Source organism: Delphinus delphis, chromosome 15 (genome assembly GCF_949987515.2).
Source record: "Delphinus delphis chromosome 15, mDelDel1.2, whole genome shotgun sequence".
In the NCBI taxonomy this organism is placed as follows: domain Eukaryota; kingdom Metazoa; phylum Chordata; class Mammalia; order Artiodactyla; family Delphinidae; genus Delphinus; species Delphinus delphis.
In genome coordinates this window covers 24,186,783-24,204,150 of record NC_082697.1, presented here as the reverse complement: position 1 = coordinate 24,204,150, position 17,368 = coordinate 24,186,783, and the positions used below count along the sequence as shown (strand labels likewise).

General features: G+C 45.7%; 2 protein-coding genes across 4 annotated transcripts in view; one reads left to right on the top strand and one right to left on the bottom strand.

The window, feature by feature from the left end:
* Positions 1-75: 75 nt before the first annotated feature.
* DYNLRB1 (dynein light chain roadblock-type 1) lies at positions 76-15,603 on the top strand. Its single transcript, XM_060030957.1, has 4 exons — positions 76-158; positions 8,051-8,126; positions 11,414-11,581; positions 15,239-15,603. The coding sequence occupies exons 1-4, from the start codon at positions 156-158 to the stop codon at positions 15,280-15,282; spliced, it is 291 nt and encodes a 96-aa protein (XP_059886940.1). The 5' UTR covers positions 76-155; the 3' UTR covers positions 15,283-15,603.
* Positions 13,018-17,368, bottom strand: part of PIGU (phosphatidylinositol glycan anchor biosynthesis class U) — a 127,033-nt gene continuing 122,682 nt past the window's right edge. For 2 of the 3 annotated variants that reach the window (XM_060030949.1, XM_060030955.1), the window contains one exon: positions 13,018-13,163. In XM_060030949.1, the coding sequence (XP_059886932.1) occupies positions 13,098-13,163 (66 nt within the window). In that variant the 3' untranslated portion in view covers positions 13,018-13,097. The remainder of the gene's footprint in view (positions 13,164-17,368) is intronic. The other variant, XM_060030952.1, reaches the window with a different exon arrangement.

Here is a 17,368-nt window from a genome sequence, read left to right as displayed (position 1 = left end):
GCTAAGATCCACCTACCCTCCCGCCCGGCCGTCCCACGCTGGCTCCTGATAGGCTACCGAGGCTGTCCGCCTTGACAGGGGGCTGTGCGCAGGCGCAGAGAGGCAGCGGGACAGGGCTGAGGGTTGGCTACGCGGAGCTACCGGATCGGTCCGAGATGGTGAGTGTCTGCCGGGAGCTTGTGGCAGGCGGCCGGGAGGTGGCCGAGCACGACTTCCCAACACCCTGAGCCTGGCCTTCCATCCTCCGGGGGCGGCTCCTAGCTCTGGACTGGGTATCCGCGGGGCTGGGCGGGGCCGGGGCCGAGTTGTCTGGAGGTCGGAACTGGGGCGGCGCGGGCCTCCAGACTAGACCGAGGGGACACCGGATCCCGCTGTCCCTAGACCGGAAGCAGTTGCTTGGGCCTCGGCGAAGGATTGACGGAGATGGGGAGGCAGGCCCGCAGGCCTCTGCCTCCTAGCATCCTGGGCCTTGTTGCGAGATAACAACAATAATGATTACACTTCCGGGAAGCTTAATTCGTGTCAGGCACTGCTAAGCGCTTTACCTACCCTGCCCTTCCTCCTCACCATAGCTGTGTGAAGTAGGTACGACCATTATCTCCCCTTTACATACTTGGAGTCTAAAGCCTGGTGAAGCTAAGTGCCTTGCCCCAGGAAATGGCGGAGGTGTATTTGAACCCTAGAAGCTCGACTGCTGCCTTTCTGTCCCTGTGGTTCTTGCGAGACGCTGGGACGTGGTGCATGAGTCAGAAACCAGCGGGAGCCACCCTTGGGGTTCCTGCCTTCCTGGCTAGAACTGTGGGCTCTTTACGCCTTTACAGGTTTGTTTTCTTGTGTGTTTAATCCTCCTAACTTGTAAAAAACTTGAAAAGACCTTTTAAATGTTAAGTCATGTGAATGGTTTTCGGAAATCTTATTTAAGAATTTAAAGTCTATAAGAAAAATTGAAAAGGAATAAGAAACAGTGCCGTGACCTGGAGGTGACGACTTATAATTAGGCATATTACTCCTATTAGTCATTTTCTCTTCAGTTTTTGCTTTATATAGTTTAGCTGCATACTTTGCTTTATATAGTTTAGCTGTATACTTTGCTTTATATAGCTAGTTTATAGTATAGATGAAGTAACTTCATCTTGCACATCAATTTTTAAACTAAAAAAATTTTTTAACAAATAAATCTTACAGTAAAAAAAAGTAATAATAATAATCTGAAAGGATCTAAGTGAGAAATAAATCTCCCACCCAACCCTGACACCCAGCCTCAGTCTCCTTCAGAAACATTGTTAGTTTCTTTTATTAATATATCTATACAAGCATGTATATATGCCCCCTCTTTTTCTTACACAAATGGTAGCTTCCTGCAACCTGTACCATGCTGTTGTGTGTTGATATTCGTAAAAGCAAAACATATTTAGATGCACAGTTTAACAAATTGAGGCAGTACCAAAGTATGTAAATGTAGCAAGTGTAGGTAGTCCCTATCTCACTTCCCTCTGGTAATGACTGTTGACAGTGAGTGTGTTTCCTTCCAGGTTTGTTTAGTGCATAAGCACATTTATATATAGCCTGTTTATTACATGAAACTGGAACATATGTATTTATACATATTAAGTTTACTTTAGGCTAATATGTATAGATAATCTCATTCCGCAACCTACTGTTCACTAAAAGATATCAAATATTTTTCCATGTCGATAAATTCAAATCTACTTCATTCTTTTAAAGGACTGTATTCATTCTATTGCAGTATATACATTTAGATAGTTTACAGTTTTTCAATCCAGGCAATGCTGCAGTATTATTTTTGTCTTTTTTTTTTTTTGCACTTATGTTAGTGTTATGTAGTAGTGGTACTTCTGGCATGCATATTTCAACATTGTGGTAGAAACTGACAAATTGCCCCTTAGGATGGTGAGGTGATATAAAAATCATCCATAATTAGCATCCAGTTTTACTCCATCACACAAGTATTTTCATCTTTGTACGTTCTCCTTCCTCTTTGTTCACATATGCTTATTTTTCAAGATGTACCTACTAGTTTTTTGTTTCTGTTTGTTTTAATGTCCAAAGACATATAACCTTGTTGCTGCATCATCTTTGTAATGAATCATTTTTAGTAACTACATAATAGTCAATGAAATATTTTTACCATCATTTGCCAAATCATTCCCCTGGTTTACATTTGGGTTGCTTCTAGTTCATTAACAGAGATAACACTGTGATGAATGTCTCTGAATGCATAGAGTTTGTTTTCTTTGTCTTTTTTTTTTAATTTATTAGTTTATTTCCTTAGGAGAAATTCTCAGGAAAAGAATTTCTGAGGCAAGGGGACCAGCACTTAAGGTTCTCGCAATAGTATTGTCCTGTAGCTTTCCCAAAAGGTCGTATTGCCTTCATACCAGTTTTGCCATAATACTGCCAGCATTCAAAAACATAATCATTCTGTGTGATATTTTGGAATTACTCCTTTGTTCTATTTGATGCAAATGTTTTTCCCTCCTTTTAATTCATTTTTGTTTTATAGCAATTAAAAATTTCATGCTTATTAGTCAAATTGGTCACAGTTCCTTTGTGAATCGTTTGCTTCAGATGGTTATCCCTCCTATGCCAAACCAATGAATAATCTTGGAGTTTTACTGCTGCTTGTTTTTGTTGTTGTTTGTTTGTTTTGTGTGTGTGTGTGTGTGTGTGTGTTTGTTTTGTCTGTCAGCAACATGCAGCTGGGAACTAGAGAACCCTTCTCTGATGCAGACACCCATGTTAATAGTAATAAAGAGTCCGGGTTCTGAGGATACCAGTTGGGCTGTCTCTAGGAGCAGGACAGGAATTTGGGGATGTGAGCCGACCCAGAATATCCACTCAGATATTTCTGGTACCAGTTGGCTAGCACTGCAGGGATGACAAACTTTAAAGACAAAGGTGGCATGACTTGGATGCCTAACTAGGACTCCTTTCCCATCTGCAGATGTCTCTGTTGCTGCTTGTGTCTTTTTGGCATCATTTGTTTTCTTTCTTGGCTCCTCAGGGCTGAACTTGAAGTTTGTTTTAAGCATTTTCTCCTGAAAGCAGGTGTGCGGTGCCTCCTCTAGACCTCATGACCCCCACTCACCCAGGCCTAGCCCCACGCTACTGGTTGGGGTCAGATTGGAGAAGCTATTTTCTAGTCTTCCAGGAAAAATTTTTTATTAAATTTGACTACATAAAAATTTTGAACTTCTGATTATTGAAAAAAATCATAAGGTTACATTTGAAAAGTGGAAGAAGTGTAATTTATATGATGGACAAAAGTCTAATATTTCTAACATAAGTTTTTGAAAATCAATAAGATATATGGAAAAATCAAGACTCAAAAAAGGAGAGATGCAAGCAAATTCCACTTTAACTTCACTGATAAGTTTTTTGTTTTTTATTTTTCTGACGAACCTCACTGATAATTCTTAAACATTAAAGAAAAGTTGGCTTTCTATTACTTGGGTTTTGCCTGTCAGATTAGCAAAGAATCAAAAACCTTGGCATTACTGGTTCTCTTTATTCCTTTGAACTTGCCAGACTCCTTCCCAGTTCACTGCCTTTGCTTTCATCCCATTGTGTGGAGTGCTTTTCTTTCTCATCATTTAGTTAAAGATTACATCTTCAGGTGTTCCTGACCACACTTGTCAAGTAGCATCCTCCTGTCCCCCCCCCCCCCGCCCCCCACCCCCACCCCATCCCTGTACCCTGCAAGAATCTTGGTCATTTGTTTTTGAAGTTCTCTTCCACCAAAATGTGAACTCCCTGAGGACTGGGACCTCATCATTTGTGGTCAGTGGTATATGCAGCTCTTCTCTTTTTTTTTAAATTTATTTATTTATTTGGGGCTGCATTTTGGGCTTTTCTCTAGTTGCAGTGAGTGGGGGCTACTCTCTGTTGCAGTGTGAGGGCTTCTCATTGCGGTGGCTTCTCTTGTTGCAGAGCACGGGCACTAGGCACGTGGGCTTCAGTAGTTGTGGCACTCGGGCTCAGTAATGTTGCTTATGGGCTCTAGAGTGCAGGCTCGGTAGTTGTGACACACGGGCTTAGTTGCTGCACGGCATGTGGGATCTTCCCAGACCAGGGATCAAACCCGTGTCCCCTGCCTTGGCAGGCGGATTCTTAACCACTGCACCACCAGGGAAGTCCCTCAGCTCTTCTCTTGACCTGCTGTGTGTTTTTGGGCAAAAACTCTTCTCCTTTCTGAACCTTGGTTTTTCTCATTGTAAAATGGAGATCATACTAACCATGGAAGGTTCAGATGAGACGTGTCTGAAAACATTCATCCTAATATCCGACCTGTAGCAGATTCTGAGTATATGTGTATGTCCTCCTTTTCTTGGTAAGTGTGTTTACTTTTTAAGCAGTCAGATCTCAGTAGTTGGTTCTCATTAAATTTAGGATCAACTAAACCTTAGCTCCTTTTCACCCTGGGTACTGTACTTAAAAAGGTTGGTTTTTGTAAAACATGGTTGTAGAAATGGTTTTTATTTGTTCCTTAAGTACCTATTGAGCCTATGCTGTACCAGGTACTGGGATTACAAAGTCTAGGTTCCTGCTCCCAGGGTGCCTTGGGTCTGGAGGAGGAGACAGATGCAAAACAGGCAGTTACACTCCATTGTGATAAGTGCAATGGAGTCAGCGTGCGTGGGTACCTAGAAGAGGGGCAGGTGTCAAAGAAGGCCTCCCATAGGAGGCTCATGAGCTGAGTCCAAAGAGTTGGGAGTTAGTTACATCAAGTGGTTGAGTGAGGGAGAGAAGGTTGCTGCTTTCAGAAGGAGCAGCACATGCCAGGCCCCGGGCTCAGGCAGGCTGTGCTTGCCCCCTGCAGTCCATTCTCCACACAGCAGCCAGGGCCATCCTTTTGAAAGAGATCTTGTCACTGCTCACCTCAAAACCTGCTAGTGGCTCCTCACACCCTCCCCATTAAAAACCAAAGTCATTACTCTGGTCTATGAGGCCCCCTGAAATCTAGTCTGATCCTGGCTCCCTCCCTCATCTGGCTGCCTGCCACTCACTGCCCTCAGCCACACTGGCTCCTTTGCTTTTTTTTCTGGAACACTCTCCCTAGAAATCTGCATGCTTAGCTCCCTCGTTTCCTTTCAGATCTCTACTCAACTATCACCTTAGTGAGGCCTTCTGTGACCACCTTGTTTAAAATTGCCGTCATCCTCTGCATTCCAGATCCCCCATCCCTACTGTATTTGACATTTGTATTTTATTTGTTTTTTTTTAATGTCTGATTCCCTCCCCCCACCCACCAATGTCAGCTTCATGAGAGCAGGGATTTTTGTCATATTTTGTTCAATACAGCATCCCTAGGCCTAAAACAACATCTGGCACATAGAAGTTTCCCATATAGTTATTGAATGAATAGCAGTGTTATGAAATTTCATCTTTTTCATTTCAGCCTCACTTTCCAATCTCCAGGGGTAATTTGGACTTCGATTCTGGCATCTTTGGTTTTAGTTTGCCCTGTCCCCAGTTTTTTTTTTGTTTTTTTTTTTGTGGTACGCAGGCCTCTCGCTGTTGTGGCCTCTCCCGTTGCGGAGCACAGGCTCTGGACGCGCAGGCTCAGCGGCCGTGGTTCATGCGCCTAGCCGCTCCGCGGCATGTGGGATCTTCCCAGACCGGGGCACAAACCCGTGTCCCCTGCATCGGCAGGCGGACTCTCAACCACTGCACCACCAGGGAAGCCCTGCCCCCTCCCCAGTTTGATTGCAGATTGTTTGAGCTGTCCTAAATTGCCATCCTACTTATTCCTATATATTCTTATTCTCATAATGTTGAGAATGTCAGAGCCCTGTTCCCAAATCAGAGATGTCTGATCGCTTGGATACACAGAGAGATGGGTTAAAAAAAAGTTTTTAAATAGAAACAATGAGGACTTCCCTGGTGGTCCAGTGGTTAAAAATCCGCCTACCAATGCAGGGGATGCGGGTTCAATCCCTGGTCGGGGAACTAAGATCCCACATGCCGCGGGGCAACTAAGCCCGTGTGCCACAGCTACTGTGTTCACGTGCCTCAAGGAGAGAGGCTGCATGCTGCAAACTACAGAGCTCACACACCCTGCAGCCCACGAGCCACAACTGGAGAGAAGCCCAAGCACCGCCACGAAAGATCCTGTGTGCCACAACTGAGACCCAATGCAGCCAAATAAATAAACAAATAAATAGATATATATGTGGAATTATTATATAAAAAATAGAAACAATATAATAAAGAGGCTGTTTAAAAAAAAGAGAAAGAAACGAAAACCTAATCTATACTTCTCTGCTCTCAGTGTGACTTTTTATTTTTTTCCATAATCCTAGCCCTCTTCTTGTTTTCATATGTATGCAATCTCACAGCACTTTCTCTTTGTGGTGGTATAAATATTCTGATCCCCATTGTTAATGTATGTATTATATTCCTGTGAACGGACATTCCAAAATTTCCTTGGCCTTTTCCCTAATTACTGGGCATTTTGAGCTCCTCCTGCTTTTTTGTTATTGCAGATGTCACTGCAGCAAACATCTTGCTGTGTTCTTTTAGTTCTTTTGGATTATTTCCTTAGGATGAATTTCCAGGAGGGTTACCAGGTCAGATTGAGTACTGTATAGTTTTGACCACTATCATACTTTACCGCTCCTCTCCAGAATAGTGTGTGGTAGGAGCTCACTGAAAGTCTGCTGAATGAATTATGATCCCATACATGTATAACCCACGGTATTATACTCTCACATCCACATAGCTAGCCCTGTCCTTTTACCAAGGCTCCAGATTATAGAGGCATTAGGCTCTCTGCCATTTTGTAGAAGGAACTTGTTTGCCCTTCCCTCTGGCATTTGAGAGTATTCACATGTCATTGGGGAGTGGGTGGCAGAGACTGGATTGTGAGGCTTGTGCCTACTAGAAAAACAATCTTTGTGCCATCTCCGTCCACTGTTTAGAAGCTCCTCCCCCTGGGCCAACTCATTAGCCCATGAGGGTGGGGGACCACTCTCTTGGTGAACAGAGCCTCTGTTTCCAACATAGTCTGACTCTCGGCCTGTGAGGAGCTTCTGACTAGATTCTGGATGGGTACAGAAGGGATCTCCTGAGAACAAACACTTCGGGCCAGTCTCCGTCCACAGGAAGAGTTAGACCTAGTTCAGTTTAACAGCTATTTGTTGAACCCCTACTCTGCAGACCATTATAGAGACTCCAAGTAAAGCAGCACCTAATGCATCCCCAGAGAGGTACAGTCAAGGCTTCATGGAGGAGGTGATATCTTAGATGATCTAGAAGAGTTTGCTGGATTTCAGCAGAGAAGAGGCCTTGTTCGGGTAAAAAGATGTGGAGACTGGGAGGTATGGACATGTAGGTGGAGAGTGGATGGAAGGGTAAAAGAGATGGGAATAATAATAGAGAAGGGCTTGCAAGGTGAGGGCCCAAAGTCTGTCCACCCTGTTTACAAATTCCATGTGCCAGAGTATCCCACCCAGACTAGCACCCGGAGATGCAGGATTAATGAGCCCCTTCCTCAGCATTTGCTATGGCTGTGTGCCACGTGTCACCCTATCTCAGGTGCCAGCTTATTAGGTCACTGAGTCTATCCTCATGGGATCATTTTGCTTCCTTTGGAGTGTTTTTAGTTGTGCTCTTTGGGCCACAAATGATGATGTGTCTCCTTCCTGTTAGACACCCCTGTTTGGGTTTTTTTTAATCATTGGAGTCCTCTGGTTTGTCCCCCATCTGTACCAAATATGTGAGTCATGGTTGTGTCTGTACTCCTGGGAATGGTATTTGAATTCTGCTCCCTAATAGCTGAGGGGCAAAGGGCCCCTGGTGGGCAAAGGGCCAGGAGCACAGCCCCACCCCATACTGGGAAGATGATGGTTTAGATGCTGGTGGTGGCCTAGAGACCATTCCAAATAGGCCTGGGGAGCTTTCAGGAAGTGCCACGTGCCTGGGTGTTACTTATTTGTTGTTGGAATGTGTGATGCGTCTGCCAGGGCTGTGAGGGAGTTGATCCAGCCTTCCTGACCCCTCCTAACCTTGGCCTTATTCTCTCTGGCAGGCAGAGGTGGAGGAGACACTGAAGCGACTTCAGAGCCAGAAGGGCGTGCAGGGAATCATCGTGGTGAACACAGAAGGTACACCCTCCTTCCGGCCATGACCTGAGTGCAGGCAGGCCCCCAGAAAATAGCCCAACACAGCGTAACACTTGCTTTTTACTAAACCTCTCATTACCTGATCTATTTCTCACCCCCTTTTTTTTTAAACACCTCTAGTGTCCAAGCACTATTACTAGAATTCTAAATTTAAAAAAAGGAAAAATTCACTCTATCCCACTGCCCTGACACATCATACTTTTCAGTATGCCATACTTTTTCAGCCCTTGTCCAGGTGCATTTTCTCTTGGTCATAATTATAGTTGTTACTCTTTTGCATATGTTTTACTCATGAGTTTTTGTTTGTTTGGTTTTTTGGGGTTTTTTTGCTCCGTGGTTTATATAAACAAAATTTTTAACTGCCAGTACAATGTTTATTGACCATCCTACATTTATGCTGTTTCTACTTTTTTTTGCTAGATAATACTCTTGTCAACTTCTTTGGGCCTATAGTTTTCCCTCCTCTTCTGGGACATTATTTCAACAACTAGAAGAGTACAGATGCTAATTTTCTCATACTGCAGTAGACGTGGTGAAGAAGGGAACTAACATTATCACACAACTATTCTGTGCCAGGCCATGGGCTGGTGCTTCACAAAACGTATTTTTTCACTTATCCCTTGAAGCAGCTCTGTTGTCTCCATTTTGCAGTGGAGAAGAGTGAGTCTAGAAATTTAATTGATTCACCTACCATTATAGAGCCAAGATTTCATCCCAAGTCTGTCTGAACACACTTGTGCTCTTTCTCCCACACTGTGCTGTGAAGGACCAGAGGGTGGCTGCTGGACTATGTCCCAGGCCATGTCCAGGGTCACCCAGCTGGGCTCCCCCGATTCTCAAATCTGGTGCATTCAGTCAGCTCTGCTTTGTTTGAGCTCCTTGAGAGCCTCTGTGTGTATGCATTGTCATTCTGGGCCTTGTTTTGGAAAGGCAGAATTCTCAACAGTGCCTACTTAAATAGAGCAGAATGAAAGTCACCAAGGGTGACAAATTGAAGGTGGCATGTCCTCAGAATGTTGTTTTCCAAGTCGTCAGATCCTGGACAGCCCAGAGCCAGGCAGAGTGTGCTCCCCAGCTTTGTCAGACTCTAATTAAACCACGAGGTCATTGCGTTCAAAGGAGGCAGCAGGTTGGGGAGCCCAGAGGACACTGGGAGGCAGGTCGGATCCACCACTGATCAACTGGGTGGCCTGAGGCTTCCCCTTCCTCTTCAGAACTTAGCTGCCTTAAATGGAGTGGTTGGTCCTTGCTACAGGGAGCTTCTTGTTCCAAGACCCAAAAGACTGTATGTCACTCAGAAAAAGACTCTCTTCTGGGACTGGACATTTTTGACCCCAGATGGGGAGGGAACAGCCCTAGGGGCCGACTCCCCAGCTGGGACCCCTAAGCTTCCAGTAGTATTCCAAACCACAAGCCTTCATTCTTGCCTTAAAACTGCCCCAAAAGTTGAGCTTTTTCATTTGGAAAATATAGCTCCAACTGCTTACCACCTTTTGGATACTAATGATGAGGACTTATTTTTTGTATACTAATGTGGCAGTATGGCACAGTGGCTAAGAGTATGGAATGCGGAACCAGACTGCCTGGGTTTGAATCCTGACCCTACTTACTTATCAACTGTATGATCTTAACAAGTCACATAACCTCTCTGTTCCAGTTTCCTCATCTGTAAAATGTGGACAGTCATACTACTTTCTTCTAAGGGAAGCATTTAGAACGGTGCCTGATGTATAGTAAATGCCATATGAATGTTAAAAATTATTGTGTGTGTGTGTTTGTTTATTTATTTATTTATTGGCCATGCCGCGTGGCATGTGGGATCTTAGTTCCCCAACCAGGGATCGAACCCATGTCCCCTGCAATGGAAGCACAGAGCCTTAACCACAGGACTGCCAGGGAAGTCCCTGTGTTTATTTTTAATTTATGTTCCATTCACGGAGCTCCCACTTCAGTCTCTCATTTACATTTCACACAGTGACCCTGCAAAGCAGGGATGTTTGCCCGTTTTTCAGATGAGAAACTGGAAGCTGAGAGCGGTGAGGTAACCTGCTTGAGATCACCCAGCCATAGATGGAGGTGGTCAGAACTCACTGCTCTGTGGGGCCCTTAAGCCCTCTGAAGACTTCCGTTAGAGGTGATCAGTTAAGGATGATTGTATTAGGGACCTTTATTACCCCTCTCAGGCTTTCCTACCCCCATGATTCAGCTCAGCTGCCTCTTCCTGCAGGATGCCTTCCCTGACCATCCCAGCCCAGAGGGATTGCTTCCCGCCCCTAAAATCATGACATGCTCTTGTCCCAATCACTTAGCAACCACCTGCCACTGCCTGTTGACGTCTCAGCCTTGGCCAAATCTAAATGGTGTTTCATAATAAAAGTGTGAGTTTAAGCAGACTTAACCAAGAATGTAAGGAACAGGGCTTCCCTGGTGGCACTGTGGTTAAGAATCCGCCTCCCAATGCAGGGGACACGGGTTCGAGCCCTGGTCCGGGAAGATCCCACATGCCATGGACCATCTAAGCCCGTGCGCCACTACTGAGCCTGCGCGCTAGAATCCACGAGCCACAACTACTGAAGCCCATGTGCCTAGAGCCCGTGCTCTGCAACAAGAGAAGCCACCTCAATGAGAAGCCCACGCACCGCAATGAAGAGTAGCCCCCGCTCGCTGCAACTATAGAAAGCCCACGCGCAGCAACGAAGACCCAATGCAGCCAAAAATAAAAATAAATTAAAAATAAATAAATAAAAAAAATAATAATAATAACCATCACACCACTGATGGTTCTATCTTGACACGGGCTGACCTTTCTTCTTCTATCTACTTTTTAGTATTTACAGATTTGTAGGAAGTATTCTCCTTGTTTCTGTTAGAAGTGTTATGAATGATAGTCTCTCCTTCTTTTGCTGGAAACGAGCCAGTATGATGTGGCCCTGTGAAAGGAGCCTGGCAGTCGAGCCAACAGGCCTGCATTTGAATCCTGACCCCACTGCTTCTCTTTACCTGCTGTGTGACCACAGGCAGGCCACCTCACCACTCAGAGTTTCTGTTGCCTCATTGGCAAGTAAAGATGGTGACGCCACCCTTAGAGTAGTTCTGGGGACTGGTGTTGACATACTTCAAGTGCTCAACACTTGCCTGTCAAGCTTTCAGTAAATAGTGGGCCTTGACTGTTAACTGCCAGTCTAGACTAGAATTATGGGTGTGGGGCTAAGAGCTGGGCAGAAAGGGACCCCAATGTTCTGCTCAGTCTCTGTCTTCTCTCCCCTCAGGCATTCCCATCAAGAGCACCATGGACAATCCCACCACCACACAGTACGCCAACCTCATGCACAACTTCATCTTGAAGGCCCGGAGCACCGTGCGTGAAATTGACCCCCAGAATGACCTCACCTTCCTTCGAATTCGCTCCAAGAAAAATGAAATTATGGTTGCACCAGGTAAGGGGTCTTCCACATCCCCACTTAGGAGCAGACCCTCACAGTGCATGCTCTGTAGCTATCAGGACAGCTTAGCACATGGGTGTCTCCATAGGTTCCACAGAAAGGCCTGAAGAGCAGAAGGTACAGATTTGATTGCCTTACCACCTGGCCTGTCTCCAGCTGGCGTCCCCAACAAGTACCCGTTCACAGTGACTCTAGGCCAGACCCCATCCTGGGTTCTAGGCCACAGCGGGGAATTATGTTCTCATGGGGGAGAGAGACATATAAGCATCACAGTGTAATCCTCACCTTGATGTGGGGGAATTCAAGGAGCACTTGGGAACATAGAGGAGGGTGTGATTAGGGCTGCTTGTGGCTGCTTGTGGCGGTCAGCAAAGGCTTCCCAGAGGAGGGAGCACTTGAGCTAAGTCTTGAGGGCACAGGTGAAGAGTAAGCAAGCAGGGTGGGGCTTGGGGGTGCCGGGGGTGGGAAAGCTACGCTTGAAGAAAAAGGAATTCAGTGCTTCTAAACCAAAGTGAGGCAAAAACACCATGTGCTATTTTATCCTTGAAAAAATGTTAATTTGCCCACTTCCAAACGATAGTCCTATTTCTCTGGACCCCATGCAGACAGCCCTTCCTCCAGCACTGGAAGAGATTGCTGATTTTGTTTCACATGAAGTGCTTGGCTTGCACTTGGGGACTGTGTGGTGCAAACAATACCTGTCTTAGGTGTTAGGATCATTCTCAGGATGATGAGATGCTTACCGTGGGAGGAACCCATAAGGACTAGGACCACAGGAGGGGACAGCAGGGCCACCTGCCCTGCCCTGCCTCACCTCACTCACATGCACAGCCTGGAGTGGTAGATCCTCCAGGACTGTTTTTGCAGTTACTTCTCCCCCTCCATCTCCATTTTGGCTGAGCCCGGTGGTTGAGTGTGCCTGAGCTAAATGTGCACGTGGTGATGGAGGCGGCAGCAGTGCAGCTTGTCTAGGGCACCAGGATATGTGTAGGAAGGAGTGTGAGGTGATATGTTTCGTCCAGTTTAGAAGGGGCCTCAAACGCCAAACTCAGCTGCATGGACTTGACCCTGTGAGCAGAGGTTTTTTAAGGCAGGAGGTGATAGGATTGTGATTGGGGGTCTAGATGAAAGAGGGCAGTGGGGAGGCTGGGACATTGACTGCCCCTGGGCTTTGCAACACAGGTGCCGAGGAGGCTGGCTGCAGAATTCTGAGGTATTTGATGGTGGTCAACCACTCCTTGCAGCAGAGCAATATTGGTTCTGTTCCCAGGCCTGTTCGGGTCCAGTTGAGCTGCTTGGAAGGATGTGAAGGAGAGACCCATAGAGCCAGTCACAGGGGCCCACAGTCTCCTGGGGACACTCCCTGGAGGGGTGGGGACAGAGCAGGTCAGTCACAAATAAGAACCTAGGATAACTTCAGAGTCATTTATTCCAAAAACATACATACACTGTTTATCAATTTAATCACTGTCTAATGCATCTCCGACCAATGATGAGGTCTCTGATTCTGTCAGCAAAAATAGACTGCAGCAGGCACAGCATCTGTTTTCCCGGCTTCACCTCTTACGAGCATGACCTGTAGCAAATCACAGAACACCTCCGAACCTCTGTTTCCACATCTGTAAAGTGTCTAGTAGGGGCCATTACTGCTCTGGTATTCTGAGATGCCTCATCTGGTTGAGTATGTTGGCACGAGTTTGGGCAGAAAGACTTGGAATCAGATTTGAACTCGCATCCCTCCCAAGACTTCATGCCGTGTGATTACAGACAAACCTCCACTCCCCTAGAAATTAGGCTACCAACCCTCCAAATCAGAGCAGACCTTGTGCCCCACCTGGAAGCTCACAGTGTGAAGCAAGGACAAATTATGTGGCCTCCAAGTGGACAGGCTCTCGGTGGACAGCATCTCTTGGCTTAAAGCTTCCAGGAGTGTCTGCTCTGGAACAGCTGAGTTAACACAGTGTAATCAAGTTTTAACACACTGCTTCCCACAGAGCACTGGGAGTGCTATTACTGAATGTAGAGCTTGATTATTCGGAAGAAAAGACACTGGTATTGCTAATAGTATCTGTTTTTATCAGTTTTATCGGTGGCTTGTTAATTATTTCTATTTTTATTAGTGATTTTTCACTTATGCAGATTGCTTAGCCATGAAACTTAAGTCTTATAATATCTGTTCCTTCCCAGATGTCCATTGTCATGGGAAGAAGCAAGCTTCAGGCTTGAATCTGAACAGACCCAAAGCAGACATGGCCAAGGTCCTGCCATTTTTCACATGTTCAGCAGGGGGGCAGACCAGAGGCATTCAGCATCTGAGTCAAACCCAGCTACTCCACCTGGCGTGTTTACTTTGGCTTGGGCAAGTCATTTAACTCTCTGAGCCTTAGTGTTCTCATTAGTAAAAATGAGAAAACACTGGGCCCTGCCTCATAGAGTGATTCAAGGATTCATTGAGGTGCTGTATGAGAAGTGATTGACCCAGAGCCAGCACGTGGAAGCCTTCGTGAATGTTTGCAGTTTGATTATTAAGTGGGCAAAGCTGAAACACCCCGCTTCTCCCACTTCCTCTTTTATAAAGTAAGAGGCAGTCAGGCTCACCCCAGAGGACTTGGACTTGCTATGATTTCATGATGGACATTCCTTCTGACTGGCTGGATCCCCAGAGCTGAAATTCAGGTAGCTTTGGACCCCTTTGACCTGGTGCCTTTGAAATTTTCTACTCCAGGAGGCTCTGGAAGGCTAGCAACTGAACTTATGACAGAACTGACATTAACCCAAGACTAGCGGGCTTGAGGTTAGAATTCTATCTTTGATACTAATTAGCTGGGTAACCTTAAACTAGTGGTTCTTCGCGCAGCATCAGCATCACCTGGGAACTTGTTAAAAATGCAAATTATCTGGCTCCACCCCAGACCCACTGAGTCCAAAGCCCTGGGGGTGGGACCAGCAGTGTTGTTTTAAACAGCCTTCCAAGTGATTCCGACACCCCGTAGTTTGAGAACAATTGCTGTAGGAAACGTTGAACCTGAGTTTCCCTACCCCCAAAAACGTGATAATCCTACCTCCCTGTTGGTACTGGGAAGATTAGAAATGAGGATGCGGGGACTTCCCTGGTGGTCCACTGGTTAAGAATCCGCCTTCCAATTCAGGGGACGCGGGTTCAAACCCTGGTCAGGGAACTAAGATCCCACATGCCGCAGGGCAGCTAAGCCCACGCACCACAACTACTGAGTCCACATGCCTCAACAAGAGAAAAACGCGTATGCCACAACTAGAGAGAAGCCCACACGCCACAAGGAAAGATCCTGCACGCCTCAACAAAGATCCCTCATGCCACAACTAAGACCTGACGCAGCCAAATAAAAAAAAAAAGAAAGAAAGAAATGAGGATGCGCTGCTGAGCACCACTGCCGGGTAGGGTGAGGGCCCCGCTTCGTGGCAGCCACATGTGCAGAAGCCCCCATAGGAAATTTGCAAGTTTATCTTCTGTTTCCCCAGCAATTGGAAGCAGCCTGAGAATTGATGCTTTTTATCCCTCTCTGCCCCACCACCACTTTACAGTTGGTGTTTTAATGATTTATTGGCTTTGTGGTGTGTTTTTCTCCCATTTTACATTTAGTGATTTGTTTTTTCATTTTTCCTCTTTTGCAGATAAAGACTATTTCCTGATTGTGATTCAGAATCCAACCGAATAAGCCGCTCTCTTGGCTCCCTGCGTCATTCCTTAATTTAATGCCCCTCAAGAATAATAGCATTAATCATGTCAACTGACTGGCATATGGAAGTCACCTTAGAGCCCTCTCAGACCAATCCGGCTGCAGCTCCACCTACCCCACCAAAGTCATCTCTCTTCTGGCCAGTCGCACCTGATTTTCCAGGAGGAAAATCCCATCCAGGTTTATGGAGCAAGAGATTGTGAGAAGCCCACACACCCTGTTTCCTTCTGACTTTGAGTTCACTTTGTTGCCCTTGGAAAAGGCTGTTTTTCTTTAACTAAAAATAACCAAACCGCTTTCCCTGCTGTGTGTCTTTAAACACTAGGTTGAAAAGGCCTCCCTTCCTGTGTAATCACGTGGTCTGAAGGCTGAGCCCGGTGCCCCCATGGTGGATTGTGCTCCATACTGCACCTGTGGCCACACTTTCTGTGCTGGACCTGTTTTATATCTGGTGTCCTGGTTTCTGGGCCTCTTGTCCCTAGCCACCCCTTTTATCATTTCTCACCCCCACCAATGTTTTGAAAGCTTTTTTCCGACTACACTTAACTGGGGAAAGGAAAGGAAAGGAATGAAATTTGTTGAGTACCAGGTGTGGCTTATATCATCCACATAGTTCCCTACAGACGGAGTGGTAAAGCCATCTTAAAGATGAGGAAGTTGGGTTCTCAAGAATGACTTGCCTGAGGTCTCACAGCCAGGAGCACAGGTGTCTGACTCCAAAAGCTCTGCTCTTTGCACACTACCTTCCCCAGAAATCCCAGATGGTCTGGTTCACCCGAGTGAGCTCATCCTGGATAAGCATCCACCTTCCCTTAGACTCGAGTCCTGGGGTGCAGTGGGGATGAGGGGCTGCACCGGCCACGCAGGCTGTAGGCCACTCGTCATCCAACTGCTTGGGCCCTACCCTAGACCAATTAAATCATAATCCCTGAGAGTAAGCTCTGGACATCATCAGTTTGTAAAAGCTCCCTGGACATACAGCGAGGGTTGAGAACCAGTGGCATAGCCCTTCATGCCCTGGTTAAGAGTACAGGAGGCTATAGCAATAATATCATTCAGAGATAAGAACTTCTGAAAGATAAAAAATGTGAAGGGAATAAATGCAACAGAAGAGTTGCAAGATAAAGTTGAGAAAATCTCCCAAAAGGTGGGGGAAAAAATGGAAGAGAAAAGTTTAGAAGATTAAAGGGTCAGTCCAGGATATTCAACATCTGATTAACAGGAGTTCCAGAAAGAGAAAGTGGGGTAGAAAATTATCAACAAGAGACTATAAGAATATTTTCTAGAAGTAAGGACATAAGTTTCCGCATTGAAAGATCTGAGTGTCTAGAGCAGTTAATTTTAAAAAGACCCATGCCAGGCCTCATCATCATGAAATCTCAGAACACTATGGATAGATACGATCCAGAGAGAAAAAACAGGGTACCAAAGGATTAGAAATCACAACAGCACTGGACATCCCAACAGCATCATTAGAAACTAGAAGAGAATTCCCTCAAAATTCTGATTAAAAATAATTTACAACCTAGAGTTCCATACCCAGCCAAACTATTAGCCAAGTGTAAGAATAAGGTAAATATTTTCGGACAATAGAAGGTCATGTGTATTTATCTGCCATGCACTGTTTCTCAGGAAGCTACTGAAGAATGTACATCAGAATAAGGGAGTGAAGGAAAGAGTGTAAAGCAGAGTATCCAGGCAATTTGAGGCTCCAACACGAGAGAAAGTCAAAAGGGTTATGTCAGGATGGTGGTGAAGGGTGCTGGGTAGTAAACCTAGAAAGAAATGCTGAATGGGGTAGGAGGTTGTTTCCAAGAAGAAAACAAAACTGATAGGTCATCTCAGGTTTTTGAACACATTCAGAGGAGATTTTGAGCTTGAGTTTTCAGAGAAGTTTGAGAAGCCTAAACATTCTTTGTTCAGGAGGCCTGAAAGGAAAGTCAAGGGCAGGAGGTGGGGATTTGGGAGTCACTGTCATGTTGGAGGCACTAATGGGTGTGAACGTGGACATGACCAGGATGACATGAGAGGGCTGAGGAAAGCTGAGGGCCAAGGCAGGGTGAGA

Bases quoted from the DNA above. Each gene is read 5' to 3' on its own strand.
- DYNLRB1 (XM_060030957.1), top strand. The intron at 8,127-11,413 runs GTACACCCTCCT...CTCTCCCCTCAG, and splicing joins CATCGTGGTGAACACAGAAG to GCATTCCCATCAAGAGCACC. The intron at 11,582-15,238 runs GTAAGGGGTCTT...CCTCTTTTGCAG, and splicing joins TGAAATTATGGTTGCACCAG to ATAAAGACTATTTCCTGATT.